This window comes from Anabrus simplex, chromosome 5 (genome assembly GCF_040414725.1).
Source record: "Anabrus simplex isolate iqAnaSimp1 chromosome 5, ASM4041472v1, whole genome shotgun sequence".
NCBI classification, from domain to species: Eukaryota; Metazoa; Arthropoda; class Insecta; order Orthoptera; family Tettigoniidae; genus Anabrus; species Anabrus simplex.
Window position 1 is genome coordinate 96,534,073 of NC_090269.1, and position 15,914 is coordinate 96,549,986.

Genomic DNA, 15,914 nt, shown 5'->3' on the forward strand with positions numbered 1-15,914 from the left:
TAATCAGAAACAAAAAATATGCGTTCTTCCAACAATTAGCCAGTAATTTCAACACAAAAAGTACCTGGAAACAACTCAGATCCGTAGGTATTGGGAGGCAAACTACAAACTCCAATACGCATGACATAAATCCAGATGAATTAAATGCCCACTTTACTAGAGAAATAGTTAATACCCACCCTCATATTATACAAACAACAATTAATTCTCTTCAATCTACTCCGTTACTACAACGGCCTTTGTTCAAATTTCGTAAAGTAAATGAAAACGATGTAAGAAGAAAACTAACATCAATCAAATCGCAAGCAATCGGAGTGGACGACATCCCGATATCCTTCGTCGTTACCTTGATAGATGTAGTACTGCCAATTTTAACCCACATATGTAACTCATGTCTTTCGGAAGGCTACTTCCCAACTGTTTGGAAGGATGCTTTAATTTTCCCAGTACCAAAAAAATCTCTAGCAAATTCTCCATCTGACTATCGACCTGTCTGTATACTTTCTTCACTTTCGAAAGTCTTAGAAAAACTCATGCATGAACAACTGCTCCAATATTTGATGCACCATTCGTTACTTGATCACTTGCAATCTGGATTTAAAAAAGGACATAGTACATCTACTGCTCTTCTAAAAATTACGGATGACGTAAGAAAAGCTATGGACGAACGTAAAGTGACCATACTCATTCTGCTAGACTTCAGCAGTGCTTTTGACACTATCAGTATGGGCATATTAATAGCAAAATTGCATTCCTTCCATCTTAGCCACGCTGCTTTCAAATTGTTACCTTCCTACCTCCATAACCGACGACAGTGTGTTGTCATGAATGATAAGAGAACGGAGTGGAAGTACAAAGTTAATGGTGTGCCACAAGGTTCTATACTCGGCCCCCTGTTATTTATTTTATATTTGAATGACATCTCTTCTAAGTTGAAAAACTGCAACTACCATCTCTATGCCGACGACCTTCAAATTTACTGCCACACAAAAGTGAATGACATAAATGCAGCTATTGAAAATATGAACCGAAACTTAGAGCAGATCAGCTGTTATGCAGCTGAGAATTCTCTCTCCATCAACCCAAGGAAAACACAAGCTATCATACTAGGGCAGAGAAAACTGCTTGCCCATTTACACAGTCTTCAAACTCCAGTCATTCAACTAAATGGCGTTGCTATCCCATTCTGTAAATCAGTAAAAAGCCTTGGAGTCACTATAAATGAAACTTTAAAGTGGGATGAGCATGTCACTAACGTATGCAGGAAAGTTCATTCATCACTTCATCCCCTCAAGATTCACCAGACCGTATTACCTCTCAACTTAAAAATAAAACTGGTTCAAACATTGATACTTCCAATTTTTAACTATTGTGATGTTGTGTTGCTGGATGCTACCAGTGAACAAAAATAGGAAATTGCAGAGAGCTTTAAACTCCTGCATTAGATTTATTTTTCATTGAATTTTGCCTCGCATGTATCCCCTTTTTATGCACAACTTTCTTGGTTAAAAGTAGAGCAGCAGAGAAATCACCATGTATTAACCCTTGACTGAAAATATACCTGAATATCTCTCCAGTAATTTCCGTTTTCTATCCTCCTTTCATGACCGTGACACGCAATCTGGGTCAACAATTGCAATACCTCCACATCATACATCTGCCTTCAGTAATTCTTTCCTTGTGTCGGGCACTAGAATATGGAATGCTTTACCCCCTGAAATTAGAAATTGTTCCTCATTAATTACCTTCAAAAGACAGTCTAAAGATTTCCTCTTGAATACGTAGGCTATATCGTGTAGTTATGTGTGAATGTCTGGAGTAAATAGTTCCCAAAAGTTTACATAAATTACTGTTATATTATATGAATTCCATCTAGAGTAGTTAATATTGAATTTATTTTTCTAATTTTAGACTTAGGATGTAATCTTTTAGTTTTAGTCTATATTAAGTTATATTATTATATTATATACACTGTGTTAAGTTTGAATATTAACTTTGTATTCAGTATTAAGCCGCATAATGTGGTTAAGTGTAAGAGAGGGCCAAGTGCCCTAACTTCGCCACAAATAAAGACATCAATAAATAAATAAATAAATAAATAAATAAATAAATTCAGTTATAATTAATTTTAGCGAGATGCCAAACAATTGCGGAAGCTATGGGCAAATATGAAATGCCATCACAGGGATTTATTAATAAAAGCACGTCAGTCAACAAAAAGAGAGTCCTTGATACAACATAGCAAAAGAGAAATGCAGCAATCAGATACAACATTGGAAATGAAACATTTTATTATTAGAGCAACTTATACGCTTATGGTATTTTCATGAAGGTAACACGTACATTATTGTTAAAGCCAAATAATTAACTATATGACAAAGAGTACATTTTTCACAAGATAATTAGTTTATGTTTGGTTCACATTACTGTACTTTACTCAGAAAAAGTAGGAGGTGCACCTCCACAACAGTTCATTATGAGGGCTTATCTACCGTATGTACTAGGCCATATTGAATCTCAGCAGAAGTACTGACATCAACTCCAACAACCACAAACACACGAGCAGTGTCGACCACAAGAATAGCAACAACAGCAACAACAAATAATACAACCACAATAATGAGGAAGTGCACTTGTGAAAATCTGAAAGAACAAAATGATCAGCTGTTCGCTTTAAAATTAAAGAAAGCAAAATTAGAAGTAGAAGTTGCAGAAATGACGTTACATGTAGCAAAAAAGAAATAAAAACTGGTAGATATTGAATTAGAAAAATATAAAACACCATAATGTGAAAAATTGTCCATAAAGTTTCTGTAGCCTAACACCACACTATGGTGCAATTAGTTATTTCTTTTCTTTTTTATTCTGTACGGTATCTGCGTATTGATGTATGGTATTTTCAAACTTTCCTTATCTTGTTTCTGTTTTTCTCTGTACTTCTTTACACTTACATAGCTTGTTTTTCTTTCATTGATTGCCCCATATCTATCTTCCATGTAAGTTAGTATCTCCAAATTAATCTAGATTAAGGTAAAACAAGCAATAATCCGAGGCAGTAAGCGTCCATTGTTTAACATCTTAACAGTGTATGTCTATACAAGTTGTCCTTCACTCCATTGACTAATAGTTGTTTTTTTTTTTTAACTTACAGCATTCCAAAAGATTAATATAAATCTGTATTCTAAGAAAATATGGAAAAGTGTGCCCTTGGATTATTAAAGAAGCAAATAATCAGAAAGCCCTCGCTCAAACATGAATATTAAGCTTTCAGTCAGTCAATCAGTCAGTCAATCAATAAGCACTGATGTGCATTTAGGGGAGTCACCAGGTGGCAGATTCTCTATCTGTTGTTTACCAAGCCTTTTTGTAAATAATTGCAAATAATTTTGGAAATGTATTGAACATCTCCTTTTGTAAACTATTCCAATCCCTAACTCCTCTTCCTATAGGGTCTAAACAAATATTAGCCCAAATTTGTCTTTGTGAATTCCAACTTTATCTCCATATTGTAATTTTATATAAATGTCTTTGTTATCTGTTGCGATCTCTCCTCTACATATTCTTTATTCCTACCTTCGGCTCCCACATTTGCTATCTAGCACCAGTGGAGAGAGAGATCCTCACTTGGACTATGTGTAAGTAGGGTAGCATCCTGCTTCATGAATTTACCGAGCTTAGAACATTTTAAGCAAGCCTCGGACCTATGGGAGTAACTGAGTCCCACTCCCATTTGACAGGCGAGGGACTCCTTGGAAAAAATTTGGCGAACGAAATGGAATTCGATGGGGCGCTATCAATATTAATGGGACTCATGGAAGAAAGAAAGTAGAACTGGCTGAGTCAGCAAAGAGGATGCATCTGGATGTGCTAGGAGTAAGTGATATTCGGGTAAGGGGAGATAACGAGGAAGAGATAGAAGATTATAAACTGTACTTGACGGGTGTTACAAAGGGAAGGGCAGAGTCTGGGGTAGGGCTCTTTATCAGGAATACCATTGCACGCAACATAGTTTCTGTTAGGCACGTAAATGACCGAATGATGTGGGTAGATTTGGCAGTTGAAGGAATTAGGACTAGAATTGTCTCAGAGTATTCACCATGTGAGGGTGCAGATGAAAATGTTGACAAGTTTTATGAAGCATTGAGTGACATCGTGGTCAGGGTCAATAGCAAGGATAGAATAGTGCTAATAGGCGATTTCAATGTGAGAGTTGGAAATAGAACTGAAGGATATGAAAGGGTGATTGGTATAAAGGTGGGGAAGATATGGAAGCTATTGGGAATGGGAAGCATTTGCTGGACTTCTGTGCTAGTATGGGTTTAGCAGTTACGAATACATTCTTCAAGCATAAGGCTATTCACCGCTACACAGGGGAGGCTAGGGGTACTAGATCCATAATAGACTATATCTTAACAGACTTTGAATTCAGGAAATCTGTTAGGAATGTAGGAGTTTTCTGGGGATTTTTCGATGATACAGACCACTATCTGATCTGTAGTGAACCAAGTATCTCTGGGCGTAGGGTAGAGAAAGTGAAATCTATCTGCAAACGAATAAGGGTAGAAAATCTCCAGGACGAGGAAATTAGACAGAAGTACATGGATATGATTAGTGAGAAATTTCGAACAGCAGACAGTAAGCAGGTTCAGGATATAGAAAGAGAATGGGTGGTATACAGGGATGCTGTAGTAGAAGCAGCAAGGGAATGCCTACGAACAACTGTGTGTAAGGATGGGGAAAAGCGAATATCTTGGTGGAATGATGAAGTGAGAGCAGCTTGTAAACGTAAAAAGAAGGCTTATCAGAAATAGTCAAACAAAGGCCAAGGCACACAGGGATTTGTACGTAGATGAAAGAAACAGAGCAAAACAAATAGTTGTTGATTCCAAAAAGAAGTCGTGGGAAGATTTTGGGAATGACTTGGAAAGGCTCGGTCAAGCAACAACGAAACCTTTCTGGACAGTAATAAAGAATTTTACGAAGGGAGGGGAAAAAGGAAATGAACAGTGTTTTGAGTAATTCGGGTGAAATTCCATTGTCATAAAGCAGTAGGAATAGATGAAATTCGACCTGAAATGGTGAAGTATAGTGGGAAGGCAGGGATGGAATGGCTTCATAGAGTAGTAAAATTAGCATGGGGTATTGGTAAGGTACCTTCAGATTGGACAAAAGCAGTAATTGCACCTATCTATAAGCAAGGGAACAGGAAGGATTGCAACAACTATCGAGGTATCTCATTGATTAGTATACCAGGCAGAGTATTCACTGGCATCTTGGAAGGGAGGGTGCGATCAGTTGTAGAGAGGAAGTTGGATGAAAACCAGTGTGGTTTCAGACCACAGAGAGGCTGTCAGGATCAGATTTCAGTATGCGCCAGGTAATTGAAAAATGCTACGAGAGGAATAGGCAGTTGTGTTAATGTTTCATAGATCTAGAGAAAGCATACGACAGGGTATCGAGGGAAAAGATGTTCGCCATACTGGGGGACTATGGAATTAATGAGACTACTTAAAGGATGCAACAAAGAATTAAAAGAGAAAAGTTACTTAAGTATGGTTCGTCCATTATTGGAATATGCAAACAGTGTTTGGGATCCTCACCAAGAATACCTAATAAAAGAACTAGATGGTGTGCAGAGGAAAGCAGCAAGGTTTGTAACAGGGGATTTCAGGAGAAAGAGTAGTGTATCAGAAATGTTAAAGGAACTTGGGTGGGAAACTTTAAGTAAGAGAAGGGAGAAAACTAGACTTAAAGGATTATATAGAGCCTATACAGGAGAAGAAGCATGGGGAGATATCCGTGAGAGGCTTCGGTTGGAAAATAATTATATTGGTAGAACTGACCACAAGTACAAAATTAGAAGGAATTTTAGCAGAAGCGATTGGGGTAAATTTTCTTTCATTGGGAAGGGCGTGAAGGAGTGGAACAGTTTACCAGGGGTAGTGTTTGATCCTTTTCCAAAATCTGTACAGATATTCCAAAATGGGTAAAATATAAATATGTAAATAAATTCAGTGTTAATTTTCAGGATATTCTTTGTTTCATATACCAAGTGCTGAACTTCTCAGCATTACTGGGATATCATCTTTTTCTGAAATTATTTGGGGGAGATAGGTTGGTTTGTATTGAGGTGTAGTCCAATAGGCTTATTGGTTCAGGGGTGGTTTCAATTTCGAATGGGCTACTTAATGCTTTTAAAATATTTCTGCTAGTGGTTATAGGTGTTTCTTGGCTTTTTAGTTGTTAATTGTGTCTTATTCTGGGTATCCAATTTGCTTTTTGTGTTGCTTCCGTTTTAACCACGATTATTGCAGCTTCTTTTAATATTTTTCTTTGTATTGGTTGGTTATTTGTATATAGCTGTAGTGCTGTGATTGGTGTTGTTTTAACTGCTCCTGATATTATTCTTAAGGCATTTGATTGGAAAGTCTGCACATGTGCGTGCACATGCCCACATGCAACAACTTCACAAAATACCACAGGTGATTACACAGACTGAGGGAATGCAGAAATTTCTGTTGTCTTCCCACAGCATTCTCAAGTTTTTCAGCAAGCAGCCATGAAGATAGTAAGGTGTCTGCAGAAAAATGCACAAGTAAGAGGAGAAGCGGCAGCGCAGGACCAAGTAGACACAACGTGCTATAATATTTAACAATGGAACATGGTCAAATATTATATGTTAATTAGATGGGGAGAGAATTTGTAAAAACATTTATATAACCTAGATGCATATTGCAAGGTTAAAATTATTATGAAGTCCAACATATTTTTCACATGACCAATAATTGAATGTTGATAGTGCATTTTCTTTAAATAAGGCACATAACATATTCTTGAATAGCGATTGAATTTACAATTTACAATTTAACAGCCTGTAGGGGTGAAGTACAGTGGGGACTTCGAGGGCAAATGCATGTTTTTAAATAAGCTGGTTAGTGTTCTCAAACATTGTAAATATTCGTTTTATGGCTTAACGATTCCAAATAACCGTTCTTTTTCCCTACATGTTTTAGGAGAAAATTCATGCATAATGCATATTTTGAAGGTTTTGGATTTAATAGAGACTATTTTGACGTTTAATATTGCATACTGTATCTTATACCAGTTGTATAGTATTATTAGAAGTAATTTCACATACCGTACTGTATATGAGTTGACTATGTTTGTAAGATATTATAAGTAGAATTTTGTAAACAATATAAATTTATTAAGGATGATGTGTGTGTTTAATAGAAAAAAATATTAGCGTAAATTGTATAATATTGTATTCTAGGAAAATTTTCTTCGTCTCCTGTTAATTTAAAATTTAGTGCTTGACAATAATGTATTTTAGTGTACCATTTGCCACCGAGGTAGACACCTCATTTGCAAATAAAGAGATTTTGATTTGATTTGATTTGATTTGAAATCCGGGCTCTATTCATTACATATCATAGGTAAATTCAATTACTTTGTTATTATTATCACCTCCTCTATGTGGAAATTTTCCTTGTAACCAACAGTCTCTACATATCGCTGACTGAATACTTCTGCCTTCTGTAAGTCCTCACATGCACACTTCCTTTGTTCATTAATAATCCCTGGAATGTCTTTCTTGGAAACTATTTCTACCTTTGTTTCAGATGTAAATGAAGATTTGGTGAAAACAATTTAACAATCTGCATGTTTTTTAAGATTTGGAAAATGTGTTATGGATGGGACAAGATGTTAAAATAGAATAAATTTCTTCTTTAACCCATTACCAACAAGCATTGGGGATAACACGAGGAGCAGTAATTAACCAACACCACACATCTACACAGACATGAAACAGTCATATTAATGGAGGAGGAGGTTAAGGGAAATGCCATGTCGTAGATAAATCGACAAAATCATCTGATATGAGGTATAATTGGAAACCGCCGTAGCCACATGGTGTGAATGAAAGTCAGTCTTACCTTATTTTATTATGTTACAAATCATATTGTAGATATTTATTACAATTTCGGCACAAATCTCTCAAATTATATGAGTAGAATTTTCCCATGGGAAAAATCTTGTGAACTACGACTGGTTATTTAACATGTGTAAACGTATTGGGTTATGATGTGTTACTTGAATAGCAGGCATTATAAAGAGATGTGAGAATTATATGCGTTTGTTATTTAAGGAAGAATTCCTGCAGCCAAGCTGTATTTAATACTAGCTTGGACGTGGTCAAAGTAAGATATTATTGATTTATTTGTTGATCGAGGGAGGTGACACGAACTAGAACTGGTTTGAGACACTCTGGAGGAGGGGGAAGAGTTTTGTTTTTCTCTGGCTTGTTGAATAGCGAGTGATTTATGTCTATTTCTGATGTCTGATCTTGTTACCGGTAGTGAATTTTTACTGATTTACACATTATCACCAAGTCTTGTGAAGACTCTAATTATCACTTCTCTCGTGAAAGCCAAACCTCCTGGTTGCTGTAGAGGTGGTGCAATGAGTACAGGCTCGTAAAGGGGAACAGCCACATCCGAATCCTCTTCTGGTAAGTCGTCATTTATTTTGAAGTTCAAATTGTGAAGCACTGCACAGGCAACAATGATATTTTGGATATTCTCCAGCTTGTTTCTCAAGGCAATCGCGAGACAAGGAAACTGCTTCTTCCATACCCCAAACGGTCTCTTCACCATATTTCTTGCTCTTTTGTGGGCCCTGTTGTACCTATAGAATGAAAAGCATTGTAATAGTTTTGTATAAATAATAGAATGTTATCCAACCTTGCATAAAAATGTAATTAACTTAAAACACTACCTGTGTTCAGCTGGAGTGACAGGATTCAATTAAGAAGTAAGCATAATTCTCTGGCAGGCATATCCTGAGTCCCCTAGCAGACAACCTGTGAATTCTCCTTGAATATAACGGGTATAGAGCCACGTGTTCTGAAATATTCTGCTGTCATGCTCACTTCGAGCCCAGCTTGACACAATATCCAGAAATTCACCTTTGGGTCCAGAAACAGCGTAAATAATAAAAAAATAGAAAAAATATTTGTTGGTCAGTGCTTTAAAGGTGATCAAATAACATATAGCTCAGAAGATAGCTGTATGTTCAAGGAAAAGTATCCTTTTCGGCTTTGGAATGTTTCTGCGTGGGCCCAAAATTTCATGTGGCAAAGACTGAATTGGGTGCAGTCAATAACACACTCCACTCAAGGAATGTTGGGATTGTGACCTGTGGCTATTTCCTCAAGTAAGCGGTTCACTGCTTTCTCTTGCTGTGTGCTTGGCATCTTTGTGGTGGCCCATGTGTCATGCAAGAATCCATGATATTTCGGCCACCACCCTTGATACTGTATGTTGTGAAAGTGAGCACAGGTCCCCAACAATTAGCTATAAATAATACATAGATAAACATAGATTAGGTGAATATTCCTTCATTTTGAAAATATACTGTATTTCCTTCAAAGAGCAGCAATAGGCTTTTATTGTACATTCGTTTTAAGTATTGGTCTGAATTAAATGTAAGCTACGAGAAATATGATACTTCCATATTAAGCAACCATAACCTTACCAAGTAATATCCTATTATATTAAATTTAACTGCAATTTTTCATCGTATGGAACTTACATGAAAGCTCCCTGTGGCATAAAATTGCAGGTAAACAAGAAGCTGCAATATTGGAGGAACAGGCAAGCCTCATTGGTTTCTTTTCACCAGAACTGGTCCTGCCTTTGGGAGTATGAATTCCAAAACTGTGCTTTTATGGAAGGGGAACCTCCTTTTGAATTCCATTTCACTGTAGAATTCAAATGGGTCTATAACATTTCGTATCGCTTTGGAGCATGTTTTCCTCCATCCCTGTCTCAAAATAGTCATTCATTTTATAGGTTAAGATGCGAAATAAGTCAAGGGTCCCCTTGACTTGACGAAGTTCAACTTATTTCATCACGTAAGTAGCACTTAAATGACTATGAATTCCAATAAGTTCAGCTTCATGAAGTTAGACTTTATGAAGTATATCACCGTTAAGTAGGACTTATTTATGCTGGAATCTGGAATAAATTCGAGATTGAAGTTCAACTGCAGCACAAGTATTATTATAGCTGTTATTTATAGCTATAGCTAATTTATAGCTATAGCTATAAATGAATATCGGCCTATAAATCATATTTTATAGGGCAAGATAGGTGGCTTCTATTTCTCCATCAAACTTATATCTGCCTACTGGAGCATATTGCGAGAATAATTGGCTTAAAACTCCAGCGTCTGCTCCTCTGTCATCTATTTGTGAGGCGTCTGTGAAGACTCTTAATTACTGATCTTCAGGATATTCTTTGTTTCATATACCAAGTGCTGAGCTTCTCAGCATTACTGGGATATCATCTTTTTCTGAAATTATTTGGGGGAGATAGGTTGGTTTGTATTGAGGTGTAGTCCAATAGGCTTATTGGTTCAGGGGTGGTTTCAATTTCGAATGGGCTACTTAATGCTTTTAAAATATTTCTGCTAGTGGTTATAGGTGTTTCTTGGCTTTTTAGTTGTTAATTGTGTCTTATTCTGGGTATCCAATTTGCTTTTTGTGTTGCTTCCGTTTTAACCACGATTATTGCAGCTTCTTTTAATATTTTTCTTTGTATTGGTTGGTTATTTGTATATAGCTGTAGTGCTGTGATTGGTGTTGTTTTAACTGCTCCTGATATTATTCTTAAGGCATTTGATTGGAAAGTCTGCACACATGTGCGTGCACATGCCCACATGCAACAACTTCACAAAATACCACAGGTGATTACACAGACTGAGGGAGTGCAGAAATTTCTGTTGTCTTCCCACAGCATTCTCAAGTTTTTCAGCAAGCAGCCATGAAGATAGTAAGGTGTCTGCAGAAAAATGCACAAGTAAGAGGAGAAGCGGCAGCGCAGGACCAAGTAGACACAACTTGCTATAATATTTAACAATGGAACATGGTCAAATATTATATGTTAATTAGATGGGGAGAGAATTTGTAAAAACATTTATATAACCTAGATGCATATTGCAAGGTTAAAATTATTATGAAGTCCAACGTATTCTTCACATGACCAATAATTGAATGTTGATAGTGCATTTTCTTTAAATAAGGCACATGACATATTCTTGAATAGCGATTGAATTTACAATTTAACAGTATCAGACATGCCATTTTTAGAGCTGCGCAACTATAAGCTTGCATGCGGGAGATCGCGGCATCAAAACTCCACTGTCAGCAACCCTGAAGATGGTTTTCCTTGGTTTCCCATTTTCACACCAGGCAAATGCCGGGGTTGTACCTTAATTAAGGCCATGGCCACTTCCTTCTCATTCCTAGGCCTTTCCTGTCCCATCGTCACCATAAGACCTATCTGTGTCGGTGCGACGTAAAGCAACTAGCAAAAAATAAATAATACAGTCTAGTGCTAGACACGTATTCACTATTTTTGGCAATCATACTGACAATTGATTTTAAACTGGACTGCTCCTTTAAAGAAAACAGTATATAACAAAGAGTACATACAATATTAAAACAAGTATGCGTAAGTTAATATTTTCACCCTCTTCCCACACTGACCAGTCCTTGTGTTTGTCCTATTATTTGTTTTTTGGTGTTCCTAACTTCCTGTAGATATCTTAACTGTGTTACAGTGAACTTACAGGAAATATCAGAAACATGCCAGCCAATGTAAAAGTTGTCTGTGCAGAAGTTTTAGAAAAAGAGCGGCATAAATGTACCAGTGTTGACATGAGCTTAAGTCTTGGGCTCTTAATTATGACAGCAAATTTCTCTCCATAGGTTGATATACTTGAGAAGTCTAAGAAGTATAAGAAGTTGGGTGCTGTTCTCCGGGTTGCTACCGAGCGCATACCTAGCAGCGTGGAGCTGTGGCAGGTGCGACTTCGTTTTCATCTGTCCAAGAACGAAGAACGTGCAGGGATCGACGTGTTTCAAGCTGCCATAGCTCGGCTTGGCAGCGAGAATGCTGCCACTCTTCCCTTGTGGAAGATGTTACTACTTTATTGCCAGACGAAGTCTAGCCACAAGGTGGAGCAAGTCTTCAGGGATGGTCTGCAGCAAGGGCCTGCTGTGTCTGCACCTCTCAAGCCCATGTTCTTAGAATGGCTTGTTATAATGAAAGGTTTGTACTGTCACTTTATTCTGGAGCTTTACACATGTTTCCATCTTTTAAAGTCTTGTAAGCATACTTACTTAAGGCCATTCAGTTTTTGTCACCATCTTTTAACTATTTTTATTTGTGGCATATGGAGCAGATAAGCAAGTTGACTTATCGAATATGGTAAATGGTGAAGTCCAAGAAGCCAAATGTTGTCTGGACTCTGTGTGATTATTATCCTCAGTTATTAATGTATAGTTCTTAACTGTGGATGCATGAGCCCCCTAATAAATTAAGCAAAGAACTGATGTCTTGCATACTAAAGTCTGTTTACCTTTGTTTAAAGTAAGGTATTCATAATTATTCATACTGTTGCTAATATTATTTCACCTCATAATTTCTGACACATTTATCTGTAAGAATTTTAAGCCAAAGCGTCGTGTACTCTGTACACTTTGTTTCACAAGCAATAAAGCCTGTTGCGTGGAAAGATACAACGGGCCCTAGGGAAAATTGTTCTTGGTAATTTGTTTTAACTGTAAACCAAAAATGCGAGATTGGTTATAGGTCTTCATAAAGCTGAAAGAGGTACGAATTCCCTTTTGAGCTAGTCCGTTCCATTTTTAAAAATAATTTAAATGACTCTTTTAACCTAATTGGCACTTTATTATTTCTTAGCTCTTTAAACTGAAAAGATTCCAGATCACATCCTCCTAAGCAAAGCTCAAATCATACTGACTGAATAATGCTTCCAATAACTGTTGTTACTTCGCAGTCACATGTCACATTACAAATATATCATACTAGTAGTTTCCTGCGGCCTCCGCCTGTGATGTATCATGTTATTCATTAGTGTCCCCTAGCATGTATATGCTTTCAAAGTTTCGAGTTAATAAAATAATACACCATTTTGTGAAATAAATGAAAGTTTTTAAGATGTCCACAACATAACTAGCTAATAATTCCACTGTTTCCCCATTAAAATCATGAAAACAGATTACTTTGCACTGAACACCTTTGGTAGGAAGGAAATAGCTAACTAGAATCAGCACTAATTTTGAGCTTTTGTGGTTTGATACATCAACCATCGCAGACATACACTTAGCATCTTCAAGTTCTGATTGCACTTCATACATTGCATATGGCAATAAAATGTTCACTAAAATAGACTCTCGCTTTGTACTGGAACATGTGAATTTCTTCTCAAATAGTTTTCTGATAACTATGCAGTCCGTTAATTAAAAGAATGGTTATATTTTGCAGTATGAAATGCAAACAGCCCTTCTTCAGCTGCAATATGTTTATCTTCCGTCCCTTCGTACTTACAAAGGAAGTTACGCTACTGGAAGTTCTTTGCAGGTTATAAATTTCATTTTCTTTGTCCGTATTGAAGATCTACTTGTGATACAAATTCTTATAATTTTGTTAATTACCACCTATTCAATTGTATTGTATTGAATAGGTGGTAATTAACAAAATTATAAGAATTTGTATCACTGGAAGTTCTTGCGGAAACTCCCTTCATGTGTTTCTTCTTAACTCCCTTGCTGTCTGCCCAAGAACATACTCGGGTTCCCCATTACTGCTGTATGGTGGCAGCCAGAATACGTATTCGGGTTTGTGCAGTTTTGCCTTAATTGCTTTGATTGTAGCTGAAAATAAATGCAAACGCCATCTGTTGCACATTATTGGAATCTGAAGATATTCTCTTAGCAATGGTGCTGCTTTAAGTATTTATCCTCCTTGCAAGGCTGATCTAGAGACAAAAAAATGACGCTAGCTGCCATTTGGCTTCCTCATCACGCATTGTTTCATGTTGTTAAATGATGATATTGAAAGAAAATTGTACCATGATAATGATTTATTTAGTGTGAGTTCAGGTGAACCCTAAGGATGATGAAAATATTGCTTGTGACGAAGACAGCAGTGGTATTCTTGATATTGTTTTACTGGCAGCAGTTGGTGGTGACGGGACTTCACACTACCATAAATTGCACGAAATTTGTAGATTCTGTGTGTATCCCCAATAAACTACAATTTACTAGGCAAGCAGGTTTCAGAATATATATTCCTGACTTTTTCAAATTCATTTTTTCGAATGCGTTTTATAATTTTTAAGAAAATAAATTTTCTACCTATGTATTTCTTGTTTATGTGCATGAGTTTTTAGAACACTGTGTAAAAGCAAGGCAGTCTTACTAAGACAGTAAAGAGTTAATGAGCTGTGTTATGTCAGCACATCCTCCATGTTCAGTGGATAAAAACTGAATGACATAAAGTACATTCCACCTTCGTAGATGTCTTTTCGTTCAAGAAAGGAAACACTTCTTTCACGATTTTGGAGAAAGTGCACCTTCTTTTCCCCATATTAATACGCACGTGTATCTCGAACAAAGCAAACAAATGACAATTGAGCTCAGGGAGCAAGCTCGCCACACCAAGTGTTAAAGCCGTTCACTGGCAACAGCTACTTGAAATGTGAGCTAGTGGAAACCAGAGATAATTTATTTTGTTTCCCGTCCCGAGTCCCGTCTAATCCTTTTTTTTTTAGTAAGAAAGTATAAAAAGCGAATAAGACCAAAATGACACAAGAACAAATAAAACACAAAATGAAGCAAAGAAAAAAAGAGATCAGTTTATTGTCAAATACGGAAAAATGGGACATTTAGCGATTCGCCAAAAAAATTGGCGGCACAATGAAAATATGGGATGTTGGTCACCCTGACTTCCGTATGAGACTCCACAGAAGGTCAAAAATACGAGGACTGTTTCTTCAACCTCCGACGGGGCATAAAATAAAGACAAGTGTGGATCACAAAATTGTTTATTACCAGGAGTCAAGTACAATCAAAAGTTACTTTTCCACATAGTCACAGTGAAGAATGAGAATGTCATACCAGTGGTGGGCCAAGTTTTGCAATATCCTCTTCATAGAAGGTTGCCACCAGCATGTTGAGATAAGCTAGCGCGGCATGTTGAATTTCTTCCTTGGTGTGGAAGCGTCATCCTCCCAGAGCTTTCGTCAGCTGTCAAAAAAAAAAACGTGAAAGTCACTTGGCACTAAGCCTAGGCTGTCCGCCGGTTGATCGAGCTCTTCCCAATGAAATTGAGCTGTGTGGGGTCTTGTATTGTCATGAATCTAAATAATTCCAGAAGACAGCCTGGCTTGTTTTGTTCTGATTGTTCTCTGCAAGCGACGTAATGTCTGACGAGACTCACATGCACTGATAGTAGTCCCTGGCTCTATAAACTATACGAGGAACACACCTTTCTGATCCCAGAGAACTTTAGTCATGGTCTTCCTGTTGCTGAACCTTTGTTAGAACTTTTTTTCTGCAGGGAGCGTATGCGCATCCATTGTTTGGATTGTCCTTCTGATTGTGGATTGTCATTTTTTTTAAAACACACGTCTTATCCCTTGTCACAATTGATTTCAAAAGCCCTTACCCCACATCAGTGTAATGTGTGAGAAAGATTAAGAATTCTGCCATGCACCTTGCTTTGTGCTTCCCGGACAGCTGTTCGGGAACGCATTGTGCACAAAGTTTTTGGTAGTCTAGGTGTTCCGTTACGACTATGTACAGAGCTGACATTGAAATGTCTGGAAATTCCACAGACAATTCACTAATGGTGAACCATCTCGTCTTTTGAACCACTTGATCAACTTGCTGGGCAAGGTCTTCACTAGCGACAGACATGTGTCCTTGTCCACCTTAATCGTGAACATCATTTTGGCCTTCTTTAAATTTCCTACACTATTCGTGCACAACACCATCACTCATTAAGTTTGCACCATAAACGTGACTCATTCTGTGACAAATT

The 15,914-nt window shown here is 37.2% G+C and overlaps 1 protein-coding gene across 2 annotated transcripts in view; it reads left to right on the forward strand.

Moving 5' to 3' along the window:
* Positions 1 to 15,914, forward strand: part of LOC136873791 (U3 small nucleolar RNA-associated protein 6 homolog) — a 228,371-nt gene that overhangs the window by 125,001 nt on the left and 87,456 nt on the right. For both annotated transcript variants that reach the window (XM_067147025.2, XM_067147024.2), the window contains exon 9: positions 11,774 to 12,116. In XM_067147025.2, the coding sequence (XP_067003126.1) occupies positions 11,774 to 12,116 (343 nt within the window). The remainder of the gene's footprint in view (positions 1 to 11,773; positions 12,117 to 15,914) is intronic.